Source organism: Zootoca vivipara, chromosome 12 (genome assembly GCF_965207765.1).
Source record: "Zootoca vivipara chromosome 12, rZooViv2.hap1.1, whole genome shotgun sequence".
NCBI classification, from domain to species: domain Eukaryota; kingdom Metazoa; phylum Chordata; class Lepidosauria; order Squamata; family Lacertidae; genus Zootoca; species Zootoca vivipara.
In genome coordinates this window covers 17,476,377-17,503,299 of record NC_142595.1, presented here as the reverse complement: position 1 = coordinate 17,503,299, position 26,923 = coordinate 17,476,377, and the positions used below count along the sequence as shown (strand labels likewise).

The 26,923-nt window shown below is 45.5% G+C and overlaps 1 protein-coding gene across 1 annotated transcript in view; it reads right to left on the bottom strand.

Moving 5' to 3' along the window:
• MPP3 (MAGUK p55 scaffold protein 3) overlaps window positions 1-26,278 on the bottom strand; it is a 79,422-nt gene extending 53,144 nt beyond the window's left edge. The window contains exons 1-7 of the mRNA XM_088655079.1: window positions 26,164-26,278; window positions 24,333-24,451; window positions 22,211-22,288; window positions 17,647-17,727; window positions 5,874-6,011; window positions 3,065-3,146; window positions 1,202-1,287 (exon numbers count right to left, since the gene is read on the bottom strand). Of these exons, the coding sequence (XP_088511205.1) occupies window positions 1,202-1,287; window positions 3,065-3,146; window positions 5,874-6,011; window positions 17,647-17,727; window positions 22,211-22,288; window positions 24,333-24,451; window positions 26,164-26,188 (609 nt within the window). The 5' untranslated portion in view covers window positions 26,189-26,278. The remainder of the gene's footprint in view (window positions 1-1,201; window positions 1,288-3,064; window positions 3,147-5,873; window positions 6,012-17,646; window positions 17,728-22,210; window positions 22,289-24,332; window positions 24,452-26,163) is intronic.
• Between the last annotated feature and the right edge of the window lie 645 nt (window positions 26,279-26,923).

The following is a 26,923-nucleotide window of genomic DNA, read 5'->3' as shown; positions in this document are numbered from 1 at the left end:
AGCAAAGCGTGCCGAGCTCTAGCAAATGAAACACTGGGAGCCCTCTTTAAGTTTACAACTAAGTTTGAAGCTGTGCCCTTACCTGCCCCACACTTAATGCAAGGTACAATGTCAGGTGTAGGGCAAGGGGGTGTGGCTTTCCCCCAAAAAGTCTTGAAAGCCATATTTGGCCCAGAAGTCCCCCACCCCTGTCTATGAGAAAGAGAAAGAGAGACGGCGGCTGGGAGAAAACGACTCTTAATATGGGTCTTGCCCCCTGCAGTTTTTACAAGTTCTTGTATTGCTAATAATTAGATGATCATGTATTTTTAATAATTGAATCATCGCACACACACAAACATACACTCCCCCCAAATTAAATCATTCTGTTTGATTAGCAACTATTGTTATCTTTTTAAAAATTCCACAGCCCCAAATATCAGTACCTTTCAAAGTCAGTTAAACCAATTCAGTGACTAATTGCACAGTCCAATTTGTGTCTATTCAGAATCATGTCCCACTGAGGGCCTACAGTACAGGCTGGACCGTATCTACAGAGAAGATCACCCTACTGAATTGAACAGGGCTTACTCCCAGGTAAATGTGGGGTGAGGATTGCAGCCTTCCTCCCTTAGGCTGCTATCCTGCATGTGTACAGGATACACACTTGTCCCGTATAAGTTGCATTGAACTACTGTATAAGCCCTGTATAAGTTGCATTGAACTACAGTGGTACCTCAACTTACAAATAACTCTACTTACGAAAAATTCAACTTACAAATAAAAAAAATGGCACGCGCCTACAGATTTTTTTGACATGCGAAGGCTGGATCGGGCCCTCGCCGCCGCAGCCACCGGGCTCCTGCCTCCCCCCCCCCCCAGCTGCCAATCTGGCCATAGGGCCCTTCTCGCCGCCCCCGGCCCCGGCCTCCCGCTGCCCCCCCCAGCTGCCGATCCGGCCATAGGGCCGGATCGGGCCCTTGCGGCCGCAGCCGCCGGCCTCCCGCCGGCCTTTAAAGTGCATTTTTTTTAGGCCCCGGAATGAATTAATCCATTCCCAATGTATTCCTATGGGAAACATCGTTTCGACTTTCAAATGTGCATTCGGAACGGATTAAATTCTTAAGTAGAGGTTCCACTGTATGTGGGACTTGCATGCATAAGATTGAGCTGTAAACATTGGAGCCCTGATAAAATAGAAAATTAAGCATGGAAAACAAACCAAAATCTGACTAATTTCTTCCGGTCGTTTGTGAAGCACAGCAACCCCGTTGACTTCCCGCAGCTCATCTCCAACATGAACAAGACCTAAAAGGCAGAGGGGGAGAAATATTAAGAGGAGCTTCCTCTCTAGGATAGGAAAAATCCCATTCATTCTTTGCAAAAATATCCAACAGTTCACATGGAGGACAAAGTGGTCCCTGGACATGCCTGCCTATTTCCAAAGCCTGTGCGCAGAATGAGCAGAACAGAAAACAGCAATGAAATCTTCCATTTTCCATCAAATTCAATTCAAAGCACAACTTTATGTGTTTCCCGCTCAGATAGTGAAACTCATTCGGAGACTTCAGGCCAAACTCTAGACCGGATTGGAAAATAAACCGTGGTTTATGAAGCCAAGAATGAAGGAATGAATGAATTTATTAATATGGTCGCAGACCAGCATCAGCACGCACATCACAAATCATAAAACACAACAAAAATACAAAGGGCAGTGTGAACATAACAAGGATTCAAATATAAAATTAAAACTACTTATTAACGAACCCCCTGTAGTTAACATTTAGGGGTTGGATCATTATGGGATACCACTTGCTTCCTGCGATTGATTGCAGACACACAAAATTTGGCTACATTTAATGTAGTCTTGGGATTCTTGTCCTCTAGCAGTAGTTTTAAACTATGATGTTCGGATTCTTTCATTGACTTTTGCAAGACAGGTGTAATAAAAGTCAAACGTATATCTTCATACAAACGACAACATAAAAGTACATGTGATGCAGTTTCTACTTCCATAGAGCCACAAGGGCAGACCCGTGCTCTATATGGTTTACCCTCAAATCTGCCCTGAAGCCAAGAATGAGCAGTGGGGCAGAGTACTCCTCTCTGCCCTGCCCCATCTCCTAGCTTCTTTTTCTGCTTTGTTAACCCTCCCCAGCTCAGACATGATGGAGAACCTCTGACTTAATACCTTCCAGGCCCTTCACGTTGTGACGCAATGTTGGGCTACAGCCCCCATTGCTCCCATTGGCCATGTTGACCTTTCAAAGGCGCTACAGATCTGGAGGGCTTGTTGTATAGGGCTGATACAGTCTTCCAGCCCAGATGATTGCAGGGTAGGAAATGTAAATAAACCGCAGCCCCAATGAAACGAAGCAAAAAAAGCCTCCTCAAATGCAGATGTTAGCATTACGGCATCATATTGTGACCTTTCAGAACAAGTATGTGAGCCCAGCAATTTCCACCAGGCAAGGAGAAGACCGTGCAAAGGAATGTGGGATGCCCTTTGGAGAATAACATCTCACATAATCCACTGCAACCTCATCACACCATTAGCCAACGATGCAGATGACAGCAAAGGTTGCAAGGTTTTTAGCTGGGGCAATCAGAATAAGGTCCGCTCTTTGACTGCTGAGTCAGGACCCTAAAATGTGTTTTACATAAATATTTTTTTTATTTTGTTCTGTGTATATCACAATGCTCTTTTGTTGCTATGCCCAATGGCTGACACAAATAAAGTTGTCATTCAAATTCAATTCACACCGTTAGCAAGCTCCAGGGAAGAGCATATTTGGGGGCTGTGGGGAGAGGGTATCTTTCCAAACTTGCCTTTCTTAACCTTGGGTCTCTAGATATTGTTGCACTACAACTCTCATCTTTTCTAGCCAGCATGGCCAGTGGTGCGGGATGATGGGAGTTGTAGTTCAAGAACATCAGGCGCCCCAAGGTTGAGAAAGGCTGTTCGAAGCTTCCAGATTGGCTGAATGGGTGGGGGTGGGGTGGAACCCTGAGCCAATCAGAGCACGGCTTGCACTCTCTAACTTCAACACAGGGAAACGGAAATCTAGCTGCTGAAGAGACCTACCGCTACGGTCAGCGGCCCCTCCCCTCATGATCCGCGCCACAATCACAGCTCCGGTGTGCTCATCCCGCCTGATCGTCGCACCCTAGAATGCAAAGAGAGACAGACCAATAGAACCACAGAGCTGGAAGGGACCACGGGGGTCATCTAGCCCAACCCCCGCAATGCAGGAATATTTTGCCCGATGTGGGGCTCGAACCCACGACCCTGAGATTCAGAGTCTCATGCTCGGACAACTGAGCTATCCCAGTTGTCAACCATTGACGTGCAGCTCTTGGCTGGCCCATAAGAGCAGCGCTGCTGGATACTCTCAGTGTTCCTTAATGCTTGTCTTTGGAGCGTACACTGGCCAAAAAAGCTCCCCATTTTATGCTGGTTAGATGGCTCTAGGATGCTGGGTGCAGGCGGCCTTGCAGAGACTCTGCTGCAAAAATCAGAACGGGCCTTTGACTCCAGACCACTATACTACTGGCCTGTGAATTTTTCATTTACCTGTCCTTTAAATATATATATATATTTATACTTTTCAAATACAGTGGTGCCTCGCTTAACGAATGCCCTGCTTAACGAAATTTCCGCTTAACGAAAGGATTTTTCGAGCGGAGGTTGCCTCGCCAGACGAATGCGTTTTACGAAAAATTCGTCTAGCGAATCGCAGTTTCCCATAGGAATGCATTGAAATTCAATTAATGCGTTCCTATGGGCAAAAAAAAATTCAAAAAAAAATTCAATGCATTCCTATGGGATTCGCTAGACGAATTTTTCGCTATAAGAAAAGACCCGTGGAACGAATTAATTTCGTCTAGCCAGGCACCACTGTATATACATTTCACTGATTTTACAATCATTTTGACATGTTAGAACTTGACTTCCTTCCCCCTCTTTCTGTGGTTCCTTACATTTATTTTTAATATCTTCTGCATATCCAAATTAACTTAACTTATTAATTTATCTTCTTTAAACATATACTCTTATGTAGCTGCAGGTTATTACAATAATCCTGCCAGTGTTTTTATCTGTTTAGAATTTATCAGTAAATAAACCATTTCCATTCCTTTATAAAAAGTTATCTTGATTTCTTATTCTTCTGGTAAGTTTCGCCATTTCTGCATATTCCATCATTTTTTGTATCCATTTGCTGGGACTTCTGCTTCTATCCATTTTTGGGCAAGTAACATTCTTGCTGCTGTAGTTGCATACATGAATAAATTTATATACAGTCATACCTTGGTTTTCGAACAGCTTAGTTCTCAAACGTTTTGGCTCCCAAATACCGCAAACCTGGAAGTGACTGTTCCGGTTTGCGAACTATTTTTGGAAGTCGAGCATACGACGGGGCTTCCGATTGGCTGCAGGAGCTTCCTGCAGCCAATCAGAAGCAGCACTTTGGTTTCCAAAGGTTTTGGAAGTGGAACGAACTTCTGGAACGGATTCCATTCAACTTCCAAGGTACGACTACCTGTCCTAGCTAAATGCAGTCAATGTGGCAATGCCAGCCAATGGCAAAGGCTTTGAAATGAGATTGTGCATAGCCATGAGAGTGAAATTGAAATTATGATCTAATAGAAAACATCTTGAAAATGCAATACAGATGGCATCTGACCCCAGCGAAATTGGCGAAAATATATAAAGGGAGTGACAATACTTATTGGAGGTGTCATGAAGAGGCAGGCTCATATATCCATATTTGGTGGCAATGTAAAAAGATTAAAACGTATTGGGAGAAGATCTATATAGAATTGAAAAACATGTTGAAATACTCTTTCAAAAAAACCCAGTTGTTTCTGCTGAGTATGTTAGATAAGGAAATCAAGGAAAAAGATAAATGCTTAATAATGTATGCGACTACATCCACTAGGCTTCTTATCGCAAAAAGATGGAAAAGTGATGAAATTCCAAAATGAGAGGATTGGCAAATCAAATTATTAAATTATCAAAATTGGGCGAACAAAATAGGAGAAACCAAGGGGATTCCAGTGCAGAAAATTGATAAGGATTGGGGAAAATTTAATGAATATAAGAAATAAATTGTGGGAAACGCCGACCTCTTAGCAGACAGGTGAAGGACTCAAAAAGATAAAAAATTAAGGAATAAAAGATAGAAAAGGGTATACAAAAGAATTTGGAAACCGAAACCGAAATAGAGAACAGGCTGGAAGTCACAAAGGGTGTAGGGTGAATAGGTGGGTGGGGATTTTTTAATTTTTCTTTCCTTTTTCTCCATTTATTTCCTTTTTTGTACCAGCAATTGTGATTGGATGATATTTTGCTAAAAGGTATGAACATCTTTTTCCCCCCTTGTTTTTTTCTTTTTCTTTTTGTTTCTCTTGATTTCTTGATTTTTGTTACTTCTTTTTGTTCCTTTGTATCTGGAGTTGGATATGATTTGATATGTTTTGATATGATTTTATATGATTTCATATGATTTGTTATGTGTTTGTTTGTTATGATTTGGAATGTTTCAATGAGAAATAAAGCTCTTAAAATATTTTTTAAAAAAAGAGAGAGTGAAATGGAACCTTCCAGTCCAGAAGCAATACCCATGCCTCTATGCCAGGCATCCCCAAACTTCGGCCCTCCAGTTCCCATCTTCCCCGACCACTGGTCCTGTTACCTAGGGATCATGGGAGTTGTAGGCCAAAACATCTGGAGGGCCGCAGTTTGGGGATGCCTGCTCTATGCCCTGCTTGTGGGGCTTTCCTAGAGACAGCTGGTTGGCCACTGTGGGAAGCTAGATGCTGGCCTGGGTGGACAATTGTTCTTGCAAGCCCTTTCGCTGCCTGTGGCACAGGCCACAAGAATACATACGCACCAGAGGCTCTTTATTCTTCACCAGGCGAACTATTTTCACAGACTCCTCGTCGAAATCTTCATCAATGTTGTCCGGCAGAGGAGGGAGGACAGGGTCAAAATTCTTCTGGGCAACCGTGTCGTGTACAGCAAGCATGGCCTTGGGGTTGCAAGGGAATGGGGAGAGAGAGAGGAAAGAGGCAGAAGGGCGTAAGGAAACAGGAACGGATTCTTGCAGGTTTCCAAGCAGGACACGTCAATCAACTAAGGCTTGAGGCTGGGATGGGATGGGATAAGAGCACTTGAATGTGATGAGAGACCAGAAGGACAAGTAACCAGAGCACTTTCCGTTTACACACAGGGACGTAGCTAAACTGAGGCCCGTAAGCCATGTTGAGAGTTGACTGTATCACCCCGTTTCCAGCCTCTCTCAATTTCAGCATCTCCACCCCCATCATTCAGCCCAGGCTCTGGGATTCAGCTCCAAGGGTCTTCTGATGGTTCCCTCCCTGCGAGAAAACCACTTCCGTGCCTTTGCCGGAGGTGGAGTTGTGGGCAGCCCGACGAGCCCATTGCGTGGGGGCTGCAGTGTCAGCCCCTACGCAATGGAAGCTCCCGCCTGCGTCACCCACGCCCCCGTCCAATAGGGATGAGGGGGCGGGGCCGCAGCGTTTAAATCCCACCGCGCTGCCGGAGCTCGCTCTCTTTATCCCAGTTCGCCGGAGCAAACAGAAGCACCCGCCCACCCGCCCCTTAAAAAGAGAATAGGGGGCGCTGCTGCGGACCTGGTCGGTTGCCTGGTTAGTCAGTGGACCGGGTAGGACTTTTCCCATACTGGGCTAGCCATGATGGGTTTTTCGCCTACCTCGTAGCATGTCGTCACAACTTAGGTTAGGCGGTTAGGCGTTGGAAATTTGCATAACAATAAGATGGAGGAGGGGCAGATTGCGTCATCACCTGCCCAAATTTGGAGAAGTAATTCCGTTAAAGGATTCCGGGGGCGAGGCTTGGTCCAGAGCCGGGAGTCGCCAGGGCCGTAAGGCACGCCCCGTACGGTGGCCACAGAAGGAGTTCCGGTTGATCTGCATCGCCGGGTTCCTTACTGGTGGTTAACTTCTCACGGACTTCAACACACGGGTTGGAGTCGGATTTAGTCTGATAGGTTCCAACGCCTAAGCCAATTCCACTCAACATGCATATTTAATAAAGTTGTGGCCTGAACCACCCAATTTAACCCTTAAATTCTGTGTCGCGTGTCATTATTACACTGATCGGAGGGCATTGCTACACAAGTGAAGCTTCAGGGAACCAGGCAGAGGGCCTTCTCGGTAGTGGCACCCGCCCTGTGGAATGCCCTCCCATCAAATGTCAAGGAGATGAGTAATAATAATAATAATAATAATAATAATAATAATAATTTCTTATTTATACCCCGCCCATCTGGCTGGGTTTCCCCAGCCACTCTGGGCGGCTTCCAACAGAAAAATAAAACACGGTGATCTATTAAAAATTAAAAGCCTCCCTAAACAGGGCTGCCTTCAGATGTCTTCTAAAAGTCTGGCAGTTGTTTTTCTCTTTGACATCTGATGGGAGGGCGTTCAACAGGGCGGGCGCCACTACCGAGAAGGCCCTCTATGTCTAGTTCCCTGCAACTTGGCTTCTCGCAATGAAGGATCCGCCAGAAGGCCCTCGGTGCTGGACCTCAGTGTCCGGGCAGAACGATGGAGGTGGAGACACTCCTTCAGGTATACTGGACCGAGGCCATTTAGGGCTTTAAAGGTCAGCACCAACACTTTGAATTGTGCTCGGAAACGTACTGGGAGCCAATGTACCAGTAGATCTTTCAAGAGTAACTATAGAACCTTTAGAAGACATCTGAAGGCAGCCCTGTATAGGGAAGCCTTTTAATGTGTATTGTTTTATGTTTTTATATATGTTGGGAGCCTTCCAGAGTGGCTGGGACAACCCAGTCAGATGGGTGGGATACAAATATTATTATTATTATTCACACGTACTCATTCACAAGTCCATTCCATCCCACTTCCACATTTAATCTGCAATTTTAAAGAAAATTTGCACACTTTAAAAAAGAATGGGGAAAATGTATAGTTTATTTAGGAGACCACTGTGAGCAGATGGAAACATTAGCAGGATTTTAATCTCACTTGTAATGTAACAAATATTCTGGATAATTTGGATTGATACAAAATATAGATTAGGCAATAATACACAGATTTGAATGTTGATATCAAGACACATCGAGGGGATGTGGGGGGGGAGGAGTCGTGAGATTCAGAGTACATAATCTCTATTTATGTATATGGATTTGGACTGTTACAACTTTATATTTGTAAAATCGATTAAAAAAAAATTTCAAAAAAGTGAAAATAAAGAAAATTTGCACGCAAATCTGCATGATTTAAACAGTATTGCACAATGTATTCTCTCACAAAGAATGTGTTTCCAAATGTATTTCCGCTCAAAACAGTCTTGCAAAACTCTGGGAAATGTGAGATCCGAAGGATAACGACATTCTCATCAGGGATGCGTGAGGAATTCAAAAAGGGTCCAGTTCTTTGAGCATTCCTTGCCCCATGACCCACATGGAATCACGGGACAGCCCCCTTCTGGGAGTGTTTGTGCAAGCATAGCAGCTAGAGCACTGAACAAGGACCAGAGAGACCTGGGTTCTAATCCCCACTCAGCCATCCACATTGTGTGACTTTTGAGCTAACCTTGCAGGATCGTTGTGAGGATCACACAATCATAGAATTGCAGAGTTGGAAGGGACCCCCAAGAGTCATCTAGTCCAACCCCCTGCAATGCAGGAATAAAATGCAGCAGGGTGGGTTTGATTTAAATAAAATCAGCAGGACTTGATTTAAATCATCCCCCCCCCCGAAAGACTCGTTTTTGCTGGTATAATCTTAATATTTACAACCAGGTGAAGGTTTCATTTTTGGAATGCAGTCATAAATTTTCAGAGGTGTTTTTACAATTATATCAGAAATTACTGATTTGGTTATACTATTAGAAACACATAGACAGATCATTATGAAATTATTGTGAGGCTTAGTAAATTAACTGTTTATATTTGGGACAACTTTTCTGCTGTACTTCATTGGAAGGAGAAAAATAATCATTTCATTAACAACAATTTAAACAATTTATTTAACTAAAACAATAACATTATAACCATATGTATCCATGTTTGTTAACTGATGTGGTTAAACATTTTTTTAAAAAACAAACAAACACTTAGACTGAGTTTCAACACACATGAAAAACTTAAAACAAATCCTTATTTCCTGATGAATAGGCTTTGGACTATAATGTTACTTAAATTTCATTTCATAAACTTTATTGCGCTAGCCAAAGGTCATGTCATCGTTCACACGGGGAACAAAAGGAAAAACAGCAATAACCATAAAACAATTTTTTAAAAAACATTTAGCACTACCGGTGCAAGTCTCATAGAGATTATTTGTTGCAGAAGCTAGAATAGCAGGGAAATCTCAGGTAAAATATGCCAGTTTAAATGTCCGAATCCCCTTTGCAGTTGACCGCTATTTTATCTAGCTCTTTTCTCTTGAACTTCTTAGGTGCCGACGTATATAATGCTACTTTATAAGTTACAAAGTCATCAGTATCGCTCAGCAGCCATTATGTTTCTTAAATAGAAAACTATCTTTAGAAAGATTTTTCCTCCAAAAGCATTTTATTTTAAAAATCCGATTAATTTTTTTTATTAAAAATCTGATTTAAATTAAAAAGTCCAATTTATTTATTTATTTTTAATTGATTTTTATCTACCCTGAAATGCAGAAGAAAATGGGGAAAGGAAGAACCCCATATGTCACCTTGGGCTCCATGAAGAAGAAGAAGAAGAAGAAGAAGAAGAAGAAGAAGAAGAAGGAGGAGGAGGAGGAGGAGGAGGAGGAGGAGTAGTTTGGATTTGATATCCCGCTTTATCACTACCCGAAGGAGTCTCAAAGCGGCTAACATTCTCCTTTCCCTTCCTCTCCCACAACAAACACTCTGTGAGGTGAGTGGGGCTGAGAGACTTCAGAGAAGTGTGACTAGCCCAAGGTCACCCAGCAGCTGCATGTGGAGGAGCGGAGACGCAAACCCGGTTCCCCAGATTACGAGTCTACTGCTCTTAAACACTACACCACCCTACTGGAAAATAAACGTAATAATAAACAAGACGTCAAATAAGTATTTGACTGATTGCTGCCAAGGGGAAAGGGGCACAGCCTGGTCCTTCTTTTCCATTGAATACTCTGCATTTGTATAAATATTGGTCTGGTAGTACTAGCTATGGTTTTTGGAGGAGGGCATTCCGCTTGGAATATTAACCGTGGCACTGAGCACACAACCCGCCCCCTGCTTTAAAAGCTTCTCCCGTCACCAAGGCCAGTTCCAGCAACAAAAAATGGAGGGTCCGTTGTTCTTGAACATTTCTATTGCCGCAATTAAAATAGTTAGCTTCCAGCGCTGCTTTCACAACCAAAAAATAAACCAGTGACACAATTTAGAACAGGTCAGCCACATCACTCGGCCTCAAAAATACCAGCACCACATTCCCAAACTATCTCAAACACTCAAGCAGCAACACCAAAGTCAAAACAATTCAAACGAGCTTGTGAGCCAATCAACCCAGCCTGGATTCCTTTTTATTCTTCTTTATTTGCAAAGCCTAAAAGAGAAATCGTTTCTATGTAAGAAAGAAACAGGGAGCAATATTAAAAAGACATTGGGGGGGGGGACATGAGGCCGGGCCTTATTGTGTAACTTATCATTCCAGAAAGGGAATCCAATTTTTGACAAACTGTTATTTAAAAATCTTCAGAAGTTTAAAACTAAACCTCCAAAATGCAGCTGCAGAACATTTTTTTCTGCTGTAAGGATATTAACAATTAGCTCTAAGCAAACTGCTTCAATACATTCATTTAAGGAGCGTAACAGTGACAGCAAATGAAGTCCTACTCAGAGTAGATCCACTGAAATCAACACACAAGTTACTTAAGTCCATTGATTTTAATGGATCTACTATTGAGTTTGACTAACACTGTCAATCACCCGGTACCTTTTTCGATTCTGTTTTCGCACATTTAAGGTCAGGATGTTAGTCTAATATCTTTGTTTTACTGTTCACGTTCAGAATACATGTCGACAAACAGCTTTTACATCAGATCATCTTCTGCAAACATCAATCTGCGTATCTTTTTGTAACAGATACAAAAATACCTATGTGGAATTCGATACCATTGGTACATGACTTTGAAAAAGCTCCCTCGCAGGTCAGATAAAATCAAAGGGAAACAAATATTGTGTTGCCAGCTTTCTTTTTTTAATAACTATGAGCAAGAGCGCCGCCCTAGTGGGCCATCCTCAGTAGTGTAGGTCATAGAAGGGGTGTTTTTACATGTGTAGAATGTGTCCTTTTATTTAAAATGCTTCTCTGGGTTATTTGTGGGGCATAGGAATTCGTTCATAATTCCCCCCCCCAAAAAAATATAGTCCTGTCCCCCACAAGGTTTGAGGGACAGTGGACTGGCCCCCTGCTGAAAAAGTTTGCTGACCCCTGCACTAGAACTACTGGGCATTTGATAAAAGCTGAATGTTGAAAAATTCAGGATAGAAGAATCATCATCGAATCATAGAGTTGGAAGGGACCTTGAGGATCGTCTAGTCCAGGCATCCCCAAACTGCGGCCCTCCAGATGTTTTGGCCTACAACTCCCATGATCCCTACCGTAGCTAACAGGACCAGTGGTCAGGGATGATGGGAACTGGAGATCCAACTTTTGGTAACACTGATCAAGTCCAATGATCCCTGCAATGCAGGAATTTTCCGCTATCCCATATGGGAATCAAACCCACAACCTTGGCATTATCAGCACCACGCTCCAACCAACTGAGCTATCTCTGAAAGGACCTTCTCACTCAGCACCAGATTTAAACTATGGAGCTGACTCCTCCAGGAGGCAGCGCCAGGCTGCCAATTTAGATGGCTTTAAAAGAGGATTCGACCAATTCATGGAGGATAAGGGCTGTGACAGTGGCTACCAGCCGCAATGGCTATGCTCTGCCTCCACGGTTGGAGGCAGAAGTGCTTCTGAATAGCACTTGCTGGAAACTGCAAGCAGGGAGAGGGCTCCTGTGCTGAGGTCCTGCTTGCTGGTTTCCTACATGCATCTGGTTGGCCACTGTGAGAACGGGACTCTGGATTAGATGTGTCATGTTCCTAGGGCAGCCATCGCTTCGCATTATGTCTGAAACCAACAAAACTTGACTCTGCCTAGCGATAAATGATGACTCACACCATTACAGTTGTCCGCAGAGGCGATCCAAGGAAATATGTCTGCATACAAACACACACACACACACACACACACACCATGTCCCTTTCTGACTAAGATATGGCACACTTGGTGCGCACCCTCCGACATTTCTCCGATGAAAATGTGGATGTCCTATTCAATAATAATTTTCTTATGTGTACTCTGCCCATCAGACTAGGTTGCCCCAGCCACTCTGAGCAGCTTCCAACATATATAGGTAAAGGTAAAGGGGCCCCTGACCATCAGATCCAGTCGTGTCCGACTCTGGGGTTGCGGCGCTCATCTCGCTCTATAGGCCGAGGGAGTTGGCGTTTGTCCGCAGACAGCTTCCGGGTCATGTGGCCAGCATGACAAAGCTGCTTTCTGGCGAACCAGAGCAACGCACCGAAACGCCGTTTACCTTCCCGCCGGAGCGGTCCCTATTTATCTACTTGCACTTTTTATGTGCTTTCGAACTGCTAGGTGGGCAGGAGCTGGGACCGAGCAATGGGAGCTCACCCCATTGCAGGGATTCGAACCGCCGACCTTCTGATCAGCAAGCCCTAGACTCTGTGGTTTAACCCACAGCGCCAACATATATAAAAACATAATAAAACACGAAACGTTTAAAACTTCCCTATACAGTGCTGCCTTCAGGTGTCTTCTAAAGGCTGACAAACACCTTAGCAGTCGAATGTTTCAGTTCCCGAATGCCGCAACCCCGGAAGTGAGTGTTCCAGTTGGCGAACTTTCTTTTGGAAGCCGAACATCCAGCGAGGCTTCTGCGGCTTCCGATTGGCTGCAAGAAGCTCCTTGGAAGTTGAACGTTTTGGAAGTCGAACAGACTTCCAGAACAGATTCCATTCAGCTTCCAAGGCTCCTTGGCTCAGGGGGTCGCACAACTCCATACCCTCCATCAATTCTCCAATGAAAATAGGGACGTACTAAGGAAAAGCGGGACATTCCAGGGTCAACTCAGAAACTGGGATGGCTTCTGTAAATCTGGGACCGTCCCTTGAAAATAGAGACACTTGGAGGGTCTGTTAGTGCAGCGCACCCCCACATGGACACCTGTTTCTACAATGGGATTGCTGAACCCCAGGCCATCTTTAGTTCAGTCTCACTACCGCCGCCCACATAAGCATCCACAACAGATACTGTCGGTGGTATATGAACAATTGCTTTTGCACAGCACCCTTGGAGAGATAATCTTCCTGGCGCATAAGATCCATGCGTGCGAGCGAGTGTGAAAAAGAACACCCTGCTTCCTTGGCTTTCTCTCTTCATTTCCCCTTTAAATTATCTTCCCCCAGCTTTTCCCGCATGTTTTATTAGATCGGCGATAAATCTAAAGAGAACATAATTTCTGCGCTTGCCTGGTATCATTAAATATTTCATACAATGGATCTGAACTGGCAGCCAGCCATAAAGATGCAGCAGAGACTTATGGAAGAAGTATTTTTCCACACTTCAAGGGATAAGCTGGCTTCCGAAAAACTAAATGCATACTGATGGTGGGGAAGGAGGGAACACAACCAACTAGGCGGCAGCAATACACACAGAGTTATTAGGAACCCTGAACGGTGGTGTTAGAAGTCAATAAGGCTGCGTATACACCATATATTTAAAGTACATTTAAAGCACCCACACACCCACACACATCCCCAAAGAACTGCAGTTTACCCCTCATAGAGTTACAGTTCCCAGCACCCTTAAACTACAGTTCCCAGGATTCTTTGCAAGGGCAAGCAATGTTCATTAAATATATGATGCGTACACGGCCTAAGAAACTGAATCTCAGACCCCATCTGCACTATAAATTTCAAGTAGTCTCTCACCACTTTAAAGCAATCATGGCTTCCCCCAAAAAAAGAATTCTGGGAAGGATAGCTTGTCATGGGTGCTGAGGGTTGTTAAAGGGTAAAGGGACCCCTGACCATTAGGTCCAGTCGTGACCGACTCTGGGGTTGCGGTGCTCATCTTGCTTTATTGGCCGAGGGAGCCAGCGAACAGCTTCCGGGTCATGTGGCCAGCATGACAAAGCCGCTTCTGGCGAACTGGAACAGCGCACGGAAACGCCGTTTACCTTCCCGCTGGAGCGGTACCTATTTATCTACTTGCACTTTGACGTGCTTTCGAACTGCTAGGTTGGCAGGAGCTGGGACCAAGCAACGGGAGCTCACCCCGTCGCGGGGATTAGAACCACCGACCTTCTGATCGGCAAGCCCTAGGCTCTGTGGTTTAACCCACAGCGCCACCCGCATCCCTGCTGAGGGTTGTTAGGAGACCCCTATTCCTCTCCTGGAGCTACCATTTTTCAAGGTGGTTTACCCAGCAGCCCTTCTTAAGGAACTATTGGAATTGTAGCTCTGTGAGAGGAATAGGTGTCCTAATAAAGGTAAAAGGTAAAGGTAAAGGACCCCTGGACAGTTAGGTCCAGTCAAAGGTGACTATGGTGTTGCGGTGCTCTTCTCGCTTTCAGGCCGAGCGAGCCAGCATTTGTCCACAGGCAGCTTTCCAGGTCATGTGGCCAGCAGGACTAAACCACTTCTGGTGCAACGGGACACTGTGACGAAAACCAGAGCGCACAGAAATGCCATTTACCTTCCCACCACAACGGTACCTACCACTGTTTTCCTTCCCATCACAGTGGTACCTATTTATCTACTTGCACTGGCATGTTTTCAAACTGCTGGGTTGGCAGGAGCTGGGACAGAGCAACGGGAGCTCACTCCGTCACGGGGATTCAAACCGCCACCCGTTCCTCATAAATCCTAGCAGCCAAAGCAACCTGTAGTTCCCTGAAGTCAAGGTTCCCCCCAAGCCCGCTAAATGACCACCCTCTTGTATGGCGTTGGCACCATTTTAGTGACATAAGTAAGCCACAGCTCTCACCATCCAAATGCAAGACTTGCTGGGGCTGATGGGAATTGTAGTCCAACATCATCAGAAGGGCCAAAGGTTCCCTACAATTTACACACACACACACACCATCCCTCCCACTCCTCACCAACTGGGAAAGACCTTGTTGATTTTATTGGGTATAATCTATCCAGAATTATATTTATTTTACAGGTGATTTTATGTGGGGGGGAGTGTGATGTGGAGGGGAAAACCAGTGCATAAAAACAATCTTATTTCTCTGCACTGCCTGGATTCCTCTCTCATTGCTAAATCCATTACAGACTGCTGCACCTGGAAATCATTTGAAAACGATTTTTCTTCATAACTTATGGCACCCCGGCGAACGTGATTAAAACCCTGCTCTAAAAACCCTGCTCGTTACATAGCTGTTTTTTATACCTAAAGGGCAAGGAGAGCAAAAGACCTTCCTCCTGCGGTGGGAGAATAAAGATCTCGTGCTGACAAGCAGGAAGCGGCCATTGATATTATGCATTCGGTGCTGCGGGGCAAGGAGCAGCAGGTTCCAGGGCATGGGCAGGTTTGGTTAAACATCGGGGTGGGATGAGAAAGTGCGGTTCAGCAGCACAGGACTAAACTGAGGCCTGGCAGTTTCTCGGTGCCACAAACGCCACATAGTAATTATGCACAGGGCACATCCTCTGAACATGCGCAGAGCACCCTTCCATGTTCTCCAAGCACCCACAGCTACTCTCTCCTCTCTCTCCGCCGCACAGAGGCACATCCAGAATTAAGGATACATTTTCCAACACGTTTCTATCACAGAGAACACCCAGGATAGGTAACAGACCAAGCAAACAGTAAAACATGTCGCTGCATACATTGTAGCATTGGCAATAAACAACCAAGCTTTAAAAGCAAACCGAAAACAGAAACAAACAGGAACAAGCAAAATGGTATTAAAACTATGAGTAAATCGACTGTATATGCAGCAGCGGGAAGCAAGAAGCAGGCAACAAAATGACCACCTTCCCAAATGCTTTTGGGGACTAGTAAGAGGGCTCCCTTCAGATGTCCTTTTTGTCGTGCATTCGCAATGATTTGTGCTCATGATGGTATGGGGAGGTTATGTGCGGGTCCATACTGTTTGCACCTGCAGCAGCCTCCGAGCAGGGAGACGGCTTTCTCTGCAATCTGTCCTGTAGCTTCCCTGCTAAAATCCTGCAACCTTTCACACCACAACTGCTCCGGGGAGTCGGGGTGTGTGTGAGTGCACTACTTGCGTTGTGCTATAGCACAAGAGCGCTCCTCTAGATAACAACCACGTGGTAAAATTGGGGAAGCACTGCAGAACAACTGATTAAGCAGAATGATGTGCGGACTCACACACCGTGACATGTTGCCAAAAAACAAACAAACCACTCGTCTCACAGAGCTACAATTCTCAAGAATGGTCTGACAGTCATCCTTCACAGGGAGCTATGGGAAGTGTGGCTTTGAAATAACAACAACAACAACAACAAAACAACAACAACTTATATAAATTATTATTATTATTATTATTATTATTATTATTATTATTATTATTATTACCCTGCCCATCTGGCTGTGGGTTTCTCAAACCACTCTGGGCAGCTCCCAACAGAATATTAAAAACACGGTAAAATATCAAACATTAAAAACTTCCCTAAATAGGGCTGAGGAGGGACCCAGGTGGTGCTGTGGGTTAAACCACAGAGTCTAGGGCTTGCTGATCAGAAGGTTGGCGGTTCGAATCCCTGCAACGGGGTGAGCTCCCGTTGCTCGGTCCCAGCTCCTGCCCACTTAGCAGTTCGAAAGCACATCAAAGTGCAAGTAGATAAATAGGGACCGCTCCGGCGGGAAGGTAAACGGCGTTTCCGTGCGCTGCTCTGGTTCGCCAGAAGCAGCTTTGTCATGCTGGCCACATGACCCGGAAGCTGTCTGCTGACAAACGCTGGCTCCCTCGGCCTATAGAGCGAGATGAGCGCCGCAACCCCAGAGTCGGACACGACTGGACCTGATGGTCAGGGGCCCCTTTACCTTTACCTTTAAATAGGGCTGAGAGGGAGTCCCCTAACAACTCTCAGTACCATTAACAAACTACAGTACCCAGAATACTTTGAGGGAAGCCATGACAGTTTAGAGTGGTATCATAGTGTTGCAAATGGATGGTATGAAAGTGATCTCAGAGAGGCTCTCTTTGGTCACCTTTCTACTGCTGAGTTCACATCCACACCCTACATTCAAAACACTCTCTTTGACCATTATGGCGACGACTGTAGCTCTGTGTCTAATGACTCTCAGCATCCTTAACAGACTACAGTTCCCAATACTGGGGGGGGGGGAGGAGAGAGAGAGAACAAGGATGCTTTCAATGTACGGATGTGATTTTAGACATTCACTCTTGAGCCCATAGCAATAACTCAGCAAACACCTACCAGGAAATGATCTCCTTATAACGTTTTAAGTCTCTTACACGTAAATTAAGCAGCGGCAAATGACTAGAATGGACAAGGAAATGGCCCAAAGCACAGTTGCTCTCCCCCTGCAACACCACCCCTTTCTCAAGCTACAGAACCTTTTTTACCCTGAGATGAGGAGTGGACAGCAATTGCAGCAGTTCTTTTTCGTCATTATTCATTGGTGTAGTCTGCAATTCCTCTATAACCTTAAAGAGAGAGAGAGAGAGAGAGATCATCCACGGACAAGGCAGCGTCTTTTTTTTTTCCTTGCCTTTTCAGGTCAATGTTTTGCTAATCTCAGTGCAAGCCCATGTCGACGTCTACCTCTGCGGCACATATAAAACTCCCTGCAAAGGTACACAGGGCTGGGAAGTGATCCAGGAGCACAGAAAGCTCCGATGTTCCAATAGCTCATATACACTAGACCTGCGGTTCTCCAGATTTTGTGGGAGTCCAACTCCCATCAGACCTACCAGCCAATGGTCAGGGACTTCAGGAGCCTCTGGAGGGCAAAGGATTAGCCATCCCTCATATCCCCTGACTGTCCGTGGCTTTCCAGAGTTTTAGGCAGGAGTCTTTTCCTAGCCCTGCCTGGAGGTAAGAACATATGCACCCTGCTGAATCAGACCAAGAGGAGCAAAGTAGCTGCAAACGCCCCTCTGGGAATTTGCACGCTTGCATAGCCCCGCTAAGCAATTGTTTGGTTTAGCGTGATGTGCCTACCCGGGCCCATGTGTTGAGATGAGAACAGAGACTAAGGTTATGTACATACTAGGGTGGTGACTTTTTTACAACCTCATTTCCCTGTATCATAATTTGATGAGCTTTCATTAAAGATTAGATAAAATCTTACTTTCAAAGAGATTTGATTTAAAAAAAACCTCACGCACAAAATGATTTTAAAAAATTTATTTATCAGTTTTTTGACCATTTTTGAAGTCACTGTAAGCAGATGTAAAATTGAACCCAAGCTTTAGAGTCACATATATACAACATTAGGGTCATCAAACACACAAGGCAGCTTTTTTAAGCTGCAGTAACAGTATAGATGCCGCTAGAGCAGTGTTTCCCAACCTTGAGTCTCCAGCTGTTCTCGGACTACAATTCCCATCATCCCTGACCACAGGTCCTGCTAGCTAGGGATTATGGGAGTTGTAGTCCAAAAACAGCTGGAGCCCCAAGGTTGGGAAACACTGCGCTAGAGGACGATGTTTTGCTACCTCTCCTGTAGCTGGACCTCAGTGTCTGGGATGAAAGATGAGGGGTGGAGACTGTGTGTGTGTTGTGGGGAAATGATGCTCCAGTCAAAATATAAAATCCCATTTTTGCTAAGTGAGCAAAGGGTTAAGACAGGCACCCCCAAACTGCGGCCCTACAGATTTTTTGGCCTACAACTCCCATGATCCCTACCTAACAGGACCAGTGGTCAGGGAAGATGGGAATTGTAGTCCAAAACATCTGGAGGGCCAAAGTTTGGGGATGCCTGGGTTAAGACATGTGGAGTTGTCTGAGAATTCCTAGAAAGGGCACTCTGTGAGGTCATATCCTCTGCTTGCCCAGGCGGGAAGGGTAACAGGTGGGAGGAAGCTAATCCTTATCACTTCCTCCCACCTGAGGAACACTCTCCTTTCTCATCATTCAGATGTACGGAGAGAATGCAGGGTCTGTGCTCTCCCAAGCACAGGCACCATCTTTGGTCTAAACCAGGGTTTCCTAAACCTGGGTCTCCAGGTGCTTTTGGACTACAATTCCCACCATCCATAGCTAGCAGGACCATGGGTCAGGGGTGATGGGAATTGTAGTCCAAAAACAGTTGGAGATTCAAGTCTAGGAAACCCTGGTCTAAACCATTTATTTTGTAATCTGAAAAGATATTCTTCTACCTGACTTAATTCACTGATATTTTCTGTCTGCAACTTTATGTAAGTAAACAATATTTTTATATTTTTACATTGCAGACTTCTGTGTTGTTATTTCGTTTGGAGGGACAAATAAAGGGGAAGAGCCTGTCTGCCAAAAGGCACCCTGGATAATTACAGAAAGCTACACAGCTTCGTCCCGGCTTTCCATATTGATGCTGCAAAGCATGGTACAGCCGTACCTCGGAGGTCGAACAGAATCCGTTCCGGAAGTCCGTTTGACTTCCAAAACGTTCAGAAACCAAGAAACGGCTTCTGATTGGCTGCAGGAAGCTCCTGCAGCCAATTGGAAGCCGCGGAAGCCATGTCGGACTCTCGGATTCCAAAGAACATTTGAAAACACTCACTTTCGGGTTCGCGGCGTTCAGGAGCCAAAGAGTCGTAAGGCGTTCGTCAACCGGTACAACTACAGTGGTACCTCTACTTACGAATTTAATGCGTTCCGAATGCCATAGGAATGCATTGGGAGAAAAAAATTGTAAGTAGAAGCAACCCTATCTAAAAATTCGTAAGTAGAAAAAATCCTATCTAAACCACATCCAAGATGGCGGACGGAGCCTCATTCGTAAGTAGAAACATTCGTAAGTAGAGTTATTCATAAGTAGAGGTACCACTGTATATTTTTTACTCTGCTAAACTAGATGCTAAGAGGAAAGATAACAAATAAGTAATATATCCTATCCTACCTTCCAAATCCATCCCAACATATGCAGCACAAGAGGGCATATTAGAAGCTGAGTAGAACAACTATAATACATGAGGTTCATTTACTCCTGGATATAAGACTATAGAAAGAAAAATGCGTAGGCCTGTCAGGAGGCGGTGTTGCTCGGTTATGGCAAAGGCACCAGAGAGTCTAATAAATTATAAATTGCACAATGTTCTGCAGAGAGAAAGAGAGAGATCTCAGATGGAAACAATGCAAAGTTACTCTCTGCACCACCATCAAATCACTAGGGGGAAAAAAGTGGCAGGGATCAGTTAACACAGGGGTCAGCAAGCTTTTCCGCCAGTGGGCTGAATCGCCTGCTCGCAGGAGCGCGCACACCCGTGCACATGCGCACCTGACTGCCACTTTTTTCTCGCTGGCTTTCGGAGCCATGGCGGGGGAGGAGGCGGCGTCTGCAGCTTCCTATTGGCTGCAAGAGCTTCCTGCAGCCAATAAAAGAGTTTGGATTTGATATCCCGCTTTATCACTACCGAAAGGAGTCTCAAAGCGGCTAACATTCTCCTTTCCCTTCCTCCCCCACAACAAACACTCTGTGAGGTGAGTGGGGCTGAGAGACTTCAGAGAAGTGTGACTAGCCCAAGGTCACCCAGCAGCTGCATGTGGAGGAGCGGAGACGCGAACCCGGTTCCCCAGATTAGGAGTCTACCACTCTTAACCACTACACCACACTGGCTCTCAACTGTGCCGGGAAGTCAGTCCCCACGCGGAGCTAAACCAGCATGCCGCGCCGGTTTAGCTCCACGCGGGGACTGACTGAGCGGGTGGCAAGGGCCAGGGGCCGGTATAACGATCCCCTCAGGCCAAATCTGGCTTGCGGGCCATGGTTTGCCGACCGCTGAGTTAACACCACAATACCAAATAAAAGTTGCAGCTTGTGCATAGCAACAGATTCCAGTCGAGTCAGGAGGGAGGTGGATGTGTTTTATCATCACAAGTAAGGCTGGGAGAGAACTGGTTTTCAATATTGCGATATATCACCAAGCCCCAAACCAAAAGTCCTGTTGGAATGCATTTTGGCTTGCCTGCTGATGAAACTGAGTGTGTGATGATTGACAATATTGCCGTTTATCCGTTTTAGACCCCTAAGTAGTAGCAGTTGCCAGGACATTGTCCTGTTCGCCTCTGTATACTTCCATCCTTATTCAGACATTGTGGTAGATTGCAATGCTTAGCTGGTGATAACACTGCAACGTTTAGTTGGTGATATTGTGAGGTTTAGCTGCTGATAACACTGCAGTGCTTAGCTGGTGATATTGGGAGGATTAGCTGGTGATATTGTGAAATTTAGCTGCTGATAACATTGCAATGTTTAGCTGGTGAGTTATTGCAATATTCAGCTGGTGAGTTATTTACAACTACAACTCCCATTCGCGCACCCCCACCCCACCCCAATATTGCCCATGCTGCTGACGTTGATGGGAGTGGGGGTCCAAGTATATGGTTAGAAGCACATATGTATGCTAAGTATAGGTCCTGCAACAAAATGTTGCACAGTTACCTCACTTTGCCTATTCAGGCTACCAGCCAGCCAGCCAACCACGAAGCCCCTTTCCAAGATGCTCCATTGGATTCTCCTTCCCCCAACACTCAGTTGCCACCCTACCAAACACCCATTAGTATTCTGTACCCACTGAGTTGGATGGAAGTAAGTGTCATTGTTTTCAATGGAGCCAACTCCAAAGTTAACTGTGTATAGGATTTCAGCTTAAAAACTGTGACAGAACACTAAGGGTTTAATCAGAGAATAAGGCACTGGCAATATTTACTTAAGACTAGAAACCCCTTATAGACTTTTCATGTGGTGGGGTGTGGGGGAGAACTTATGCTATTTGTGTTTGAAGCGAGACTTTATCAGCCACTACCTGGCCTTTCTTGTGGCTCCTCTGCCCTGACAGAGTTTCTGGCTAATGCAAAAGTCTTCAGGGTTCAGGAGTGGGGTGGGAGCCTTGGCAGATGTGCAGTGGCGCCAAACTCCAACGCCAGCCCTGAACACACATGCTCAGAAGGAGGCAACGCTTGCATCTTCAGCTAGACACTTACGTCTTCAGCTAGAGCCGAGGCGCTGTGCAGAACTGGGACCGGGCTCTGCCTTTCATAATGGCACAGCTTTTCGTGAATCTGAAACAGAAGGCAGACACAAACACATACAAAATATAATGTTCAAGCGGCGGTCATTTAAATGGGGGCAGGGGCAGAACCAGGCACCGAGGTGTGCAAAGCACTGTAGGCCGAAACACCAGTGCCAGAGACATTTGGAGACAGGCACTTATCTCATAGAATCATAAAGGTAGAAGGGACCACAAGGGTCCAGTATACCTGAAGGAGCGTCCCCACCCCCATTGCTCTGCCCGGACACTGAGGTCCAGTACCGAGGGCCTTCTGGCGGTTCCCTCGTTGCGAGAAACCAAGTTGCAGGGAACCAGGCAGAGGGCCTTCTCGGTGGTGGCGCCTGTCCTGTGGAACGCCCTCCCATCAGATGTCAAAGAGAAAAACAGCTAGCAGATTTTTAGAAGACATCTGAAGGCAGCCCTGTTTAGGGAGGCTTTTAATGTTTAATTGTTTTATTTCATTTTTCTGTTGTAAGCCGCCCAGAGTGGCTGGGGAAACCCAGCCAGATGGGCGGGGTATAAATAAATTATTATTATTATTATTATTATTATTATTATTATTATTATTATTATTAGGGTAATCTTGTCTGACCCCCTGCAACGAAGGAATCTTTTGCCCAATGCGGGGCTCGAACCCACAACCCTGATTCTCGTGCTCTACCGACTGAGGTACCATATTGACACCTGTTGATATGCTAAAGCCACAAGCCTCTGAGCCAAAACAGGCAAGCAGAAACACTTGGTCTTAGGGGAAACATAGATATAGTGGCCATAGAAGAAACCTGGTGGAACTGGGAGAATCAAAGCGAAAAGGCCTACTTCCCTGTAGCCACCTGCCACATCTCAGATGGCAGAAAAACCTGGAGGGGTGTTGGAAGAGCAACAGCAGGGATGATTCGGTTTGTAACTTCAGGGTTAATTCTGTTAGTAGGCTGGCTAATAATAATAATAATAATAATAATAATAATAATAATAATAATTTATTATTTATGCCCCGCCCATCTGGCTGGGTATCCCCAGCCACTCTGGGCTGCTTCCAACAAAATATTAAAACACAGTAGTCCATCAAACATTAAAAGCTTCCCTGAACAGGGCTGCCTTCAGATGTCGTCTAAAAGTCTGGTAGTTGTTTTCCTCTTTGACATCTGTTGGGAGGGCGTTCCACAAGGCAGGCGCCACCACCGAAAAGGCCCTCTGCCTAGTTCCCTGCAACTTGGCTTCTCGCAGTGAGGGAACCGCCAGAAGGCCCTCGGAGCTGTACCTCAGTGTCCGGGCTGAACAATGGAGGTGGAGATGCTCCTTCAGGTATACTGGGCCGAGGCCTTTTAGGGCTTTAAAGGTCAGCACCAACAGTTTGAATTGTGCTCAGAAATGTTACTGAGAGCCAATGTAGATCTTTCAAGACCACTGTTATGTGGTCTTGGCGGCCACTCCCGGTCACCAGTATAGCTGCCACATTCTGGATTAGTTGTAGTTTCTGGAAAAGAGGGTGGGGACAGCTGGCGGGGTTGCTTAGCAACCAGGCAGAGCAGCATGATCGCTAGTGAGGCAGCATGTGCTCTGATTGGCTGTGAAGTTCTGAGGGAGTTTTCTCTCTGAATGTTTAGTGGAATGTCTCCCTGCTATGTGGGGAAGTATGTCAGGGCAGAGGAGCCGCAAGAATGGCCGGGTAACGGCTGATGTAGTCTTGCCTTGGCAGCTAAGCAGGCCTGGCCAGGCTGGGAAGTCCACCAATGCCTGGCAGGGAGCATGGAAAGCTCTTGGAAATGCTCAGATAGTAATAATAATAATCTGTCCATCAGACTGGGCGGCATCCAACAAATTAAAACACAACACAGTATCAAACATTAAAAACTTCCCTATACAGGGCTGCCTTCAGATGTCTTGTAAAAGTCAAGTAGTTATTTCTTTCCTTGGCATTGCTGGGAGGGCATTCCACAAACACTCTCTTGGTTACATAGCAATGTCCAGCTTTTTGAGTTCAGGGGTCTGGAAAGCAGCTCCCTTGGCTGAATGAAAGGCCAACTGGGAACCGGGCAGTTCGTAGTACTTACCTTCATTAAATAGCCGAGACTCCTCTCGCTGAATATGTCTCTCAGGAACACCATTTCCTCCTTGTGGTTGGAGTCCGGTCTCAGCTGGGACGTCAGGAGGGCGAGGGTCTCGTGCAAACCTGCCAGAGAAACGCGGAAGGAAATCACTGGGGGGGGGGTTACCGGTTATCCAGAGCTGTAGGCCAACTCCTACACACAGGTAAGGCAGAAAATGAGCAACCAGGGCTGTGGTGGAGAGCAGGGGACCCCGGTCTATTAGGGTAAATGGAGCTCTGCCCCACCAAACACAACCAGCCCTCACAACAAGGTCCAGAGGAAGGATCTGTCTATCATCCTCCTAAGGGCAGATTGATGCCGTACACCTAAAGCACAAGACTCCCAAAGACTCCTGGGAACTGCAGTTCCCTCCTCATAGGGCTACAACGGCTAGCACCCTTAACTTACTACAGTTCCCAGGATTCTTTGGGGAAAGGCAAATGCTTTAAATGTGCACTGGATGTGCTGGAAATTTATGATGTGAATCTCAGTGTTCCCCTTACAGAACTCAGCATGGAAGACTTTGGTGTGTGTGTGTTTTTTTATTCCACCAGCCATTTTAACTGAATCCTGATTTTATAGTTTTAGCTCGGTCTTATTTTCATCATTATTGTATTTCTGAGAGGACTGCAATTAAGCAGCATATGAATTGTCATAACAACAACAACAACAACAACAACAACAACAACAACAACAACAACAACAACAACAACGGCAATACCTGAACCCCCCTCCTGATGTAAAACCTGAGGTAAAAATGTGGGAAACGGATTGGGAAAAAATGAGAAACTGTGAAAAACTGAAATTGACAGATTGAAATTGAAATTGACAGACGGAAATTGAAATGGACAGCTCTTCCACCAGCCTCACAAACCTGTCTGTGGAGAAACTATATGTTAAAACAATGTTTTAAGACCATGTAAAATGATGACATAAACTCAATGCTATGTTCTTTTCTCTGTGGAGGTTGTACTGTATGATAAAAAATAGAAAATAAAAGAAATTGACAGATTCACCCATAACTACCTGTAAACCACCCTAGGGATTTCTACTGGAGCACAGCAAAAGAGAACCAGTGTTGTGTGATGGTTAGGACCTGGGAGGTTAAGGGTTCAAATCCCCACTCAACCATAAAGCTAGCAGGGTGGCCTTGGGCCAGTCCCTGCCTCTCAGCCTAACCTACCTCACAGGGTTGTTGTGAGGATAAAATGCAGGGGAAGAACTATGTGTGCCACCTTGAGCTCCTTGAGGAATGGAGAGGCACAAATGCAATAAATATATAAAAATATTTCAAATATATTAATGGTATGTTACTGGTGCTGGATGAGACTCTTGAGAGTCCAATGGACTGCTAGAAGATCAAACCTATCCATTCTGAGGGAAATCAGCCCTGAGTGCTCACTGGAAGGACAGATCGTGAAGCTGAGGCTCCAATACTTTGGCCACCTCATGAGAAGAGAAGACTCCCTGGAAAAGACCCTGATGTTGGGAAAGATGGAGGGCACTAGGAGAAGGGGACGGCAGAGGACGAGATGGTTGGACAGTGTTCTCGAAGCTACGAACATGAGTTTGACCAAACTGCGGGAGACAGTGCAAGACAGGAGTGCCTGGCGTGCTCTGGTCCATGGGGTCACGAAGAGTCGGACACGACTAAACGACTAAACAACAACATGTTACTGTTAGTTTGTTAAGCCTTTACAGTGCTCTGAGCCAGGTTTTCAATCAAACATGGCTCTAATATAGCACCCTATTAAAACAGTTTGAGAATGTACTAAAACAGCAGAAGGTTCCTTACCTGAATCTTCTGACAGGACAGGCATGGCTTATTCCTCACTCAGCTACCTAGAGTGGATGATGACTTTTCAGCCTGATCGATGGACTCACCTCCAGGGGTTATGGGCGCAGAATGTCTAGAGTCACAGAAACAAACAGATATGAATTGTTTTTGCATATTTGACCAGGAAAGGCTGGAAAGGTTGTTATTATTATTATTAGTAGTAGTAGTAGTATTCAACAAGAGGTGGAGTTGTGCCTTATTCCAGGGCTGGTGAGACTTTGACCCTCCCAATGTTGTTAGACTCCATTCAGCACCAGCCAGCATGGCCCATGGGAGTTGTAGTTCATCAGCCTCTAGAGGGTCACAGGTTTTCCCCATCCCTGCCTTATTCAGATATTGCTGGCCATCTTTGTTTCCTCAGAATTCCAACCGTGCTACAGTCAAACCTCAGTTGTCAAACTTAATCCGTTCCAGAAGCCCATTCGGCTTCTGGAATGTTCGACAACCGAGGCACAGCTTCCAATTGGCTACAGGAGCTTCCTGCACTCAAGCGGAAGCCACGTCGGAAGTTCGGCTTCCGAAAAACGTTCGAAAACCAGAACACTTACTTCTGAGTTTTCAGCGTTCAGGAGCCGAAACGTACGGTAATGGAGTTGTTCGGGAGCCGAGGTCTAACTGTATTTGGAAAGAGACAATTGCTCAGGGAGCAGTCAGTCAGGCTGGCCTCACAGCCCAACCAACACATTCCAAGAGACCAAAAACCTAAAGACGTGGACTC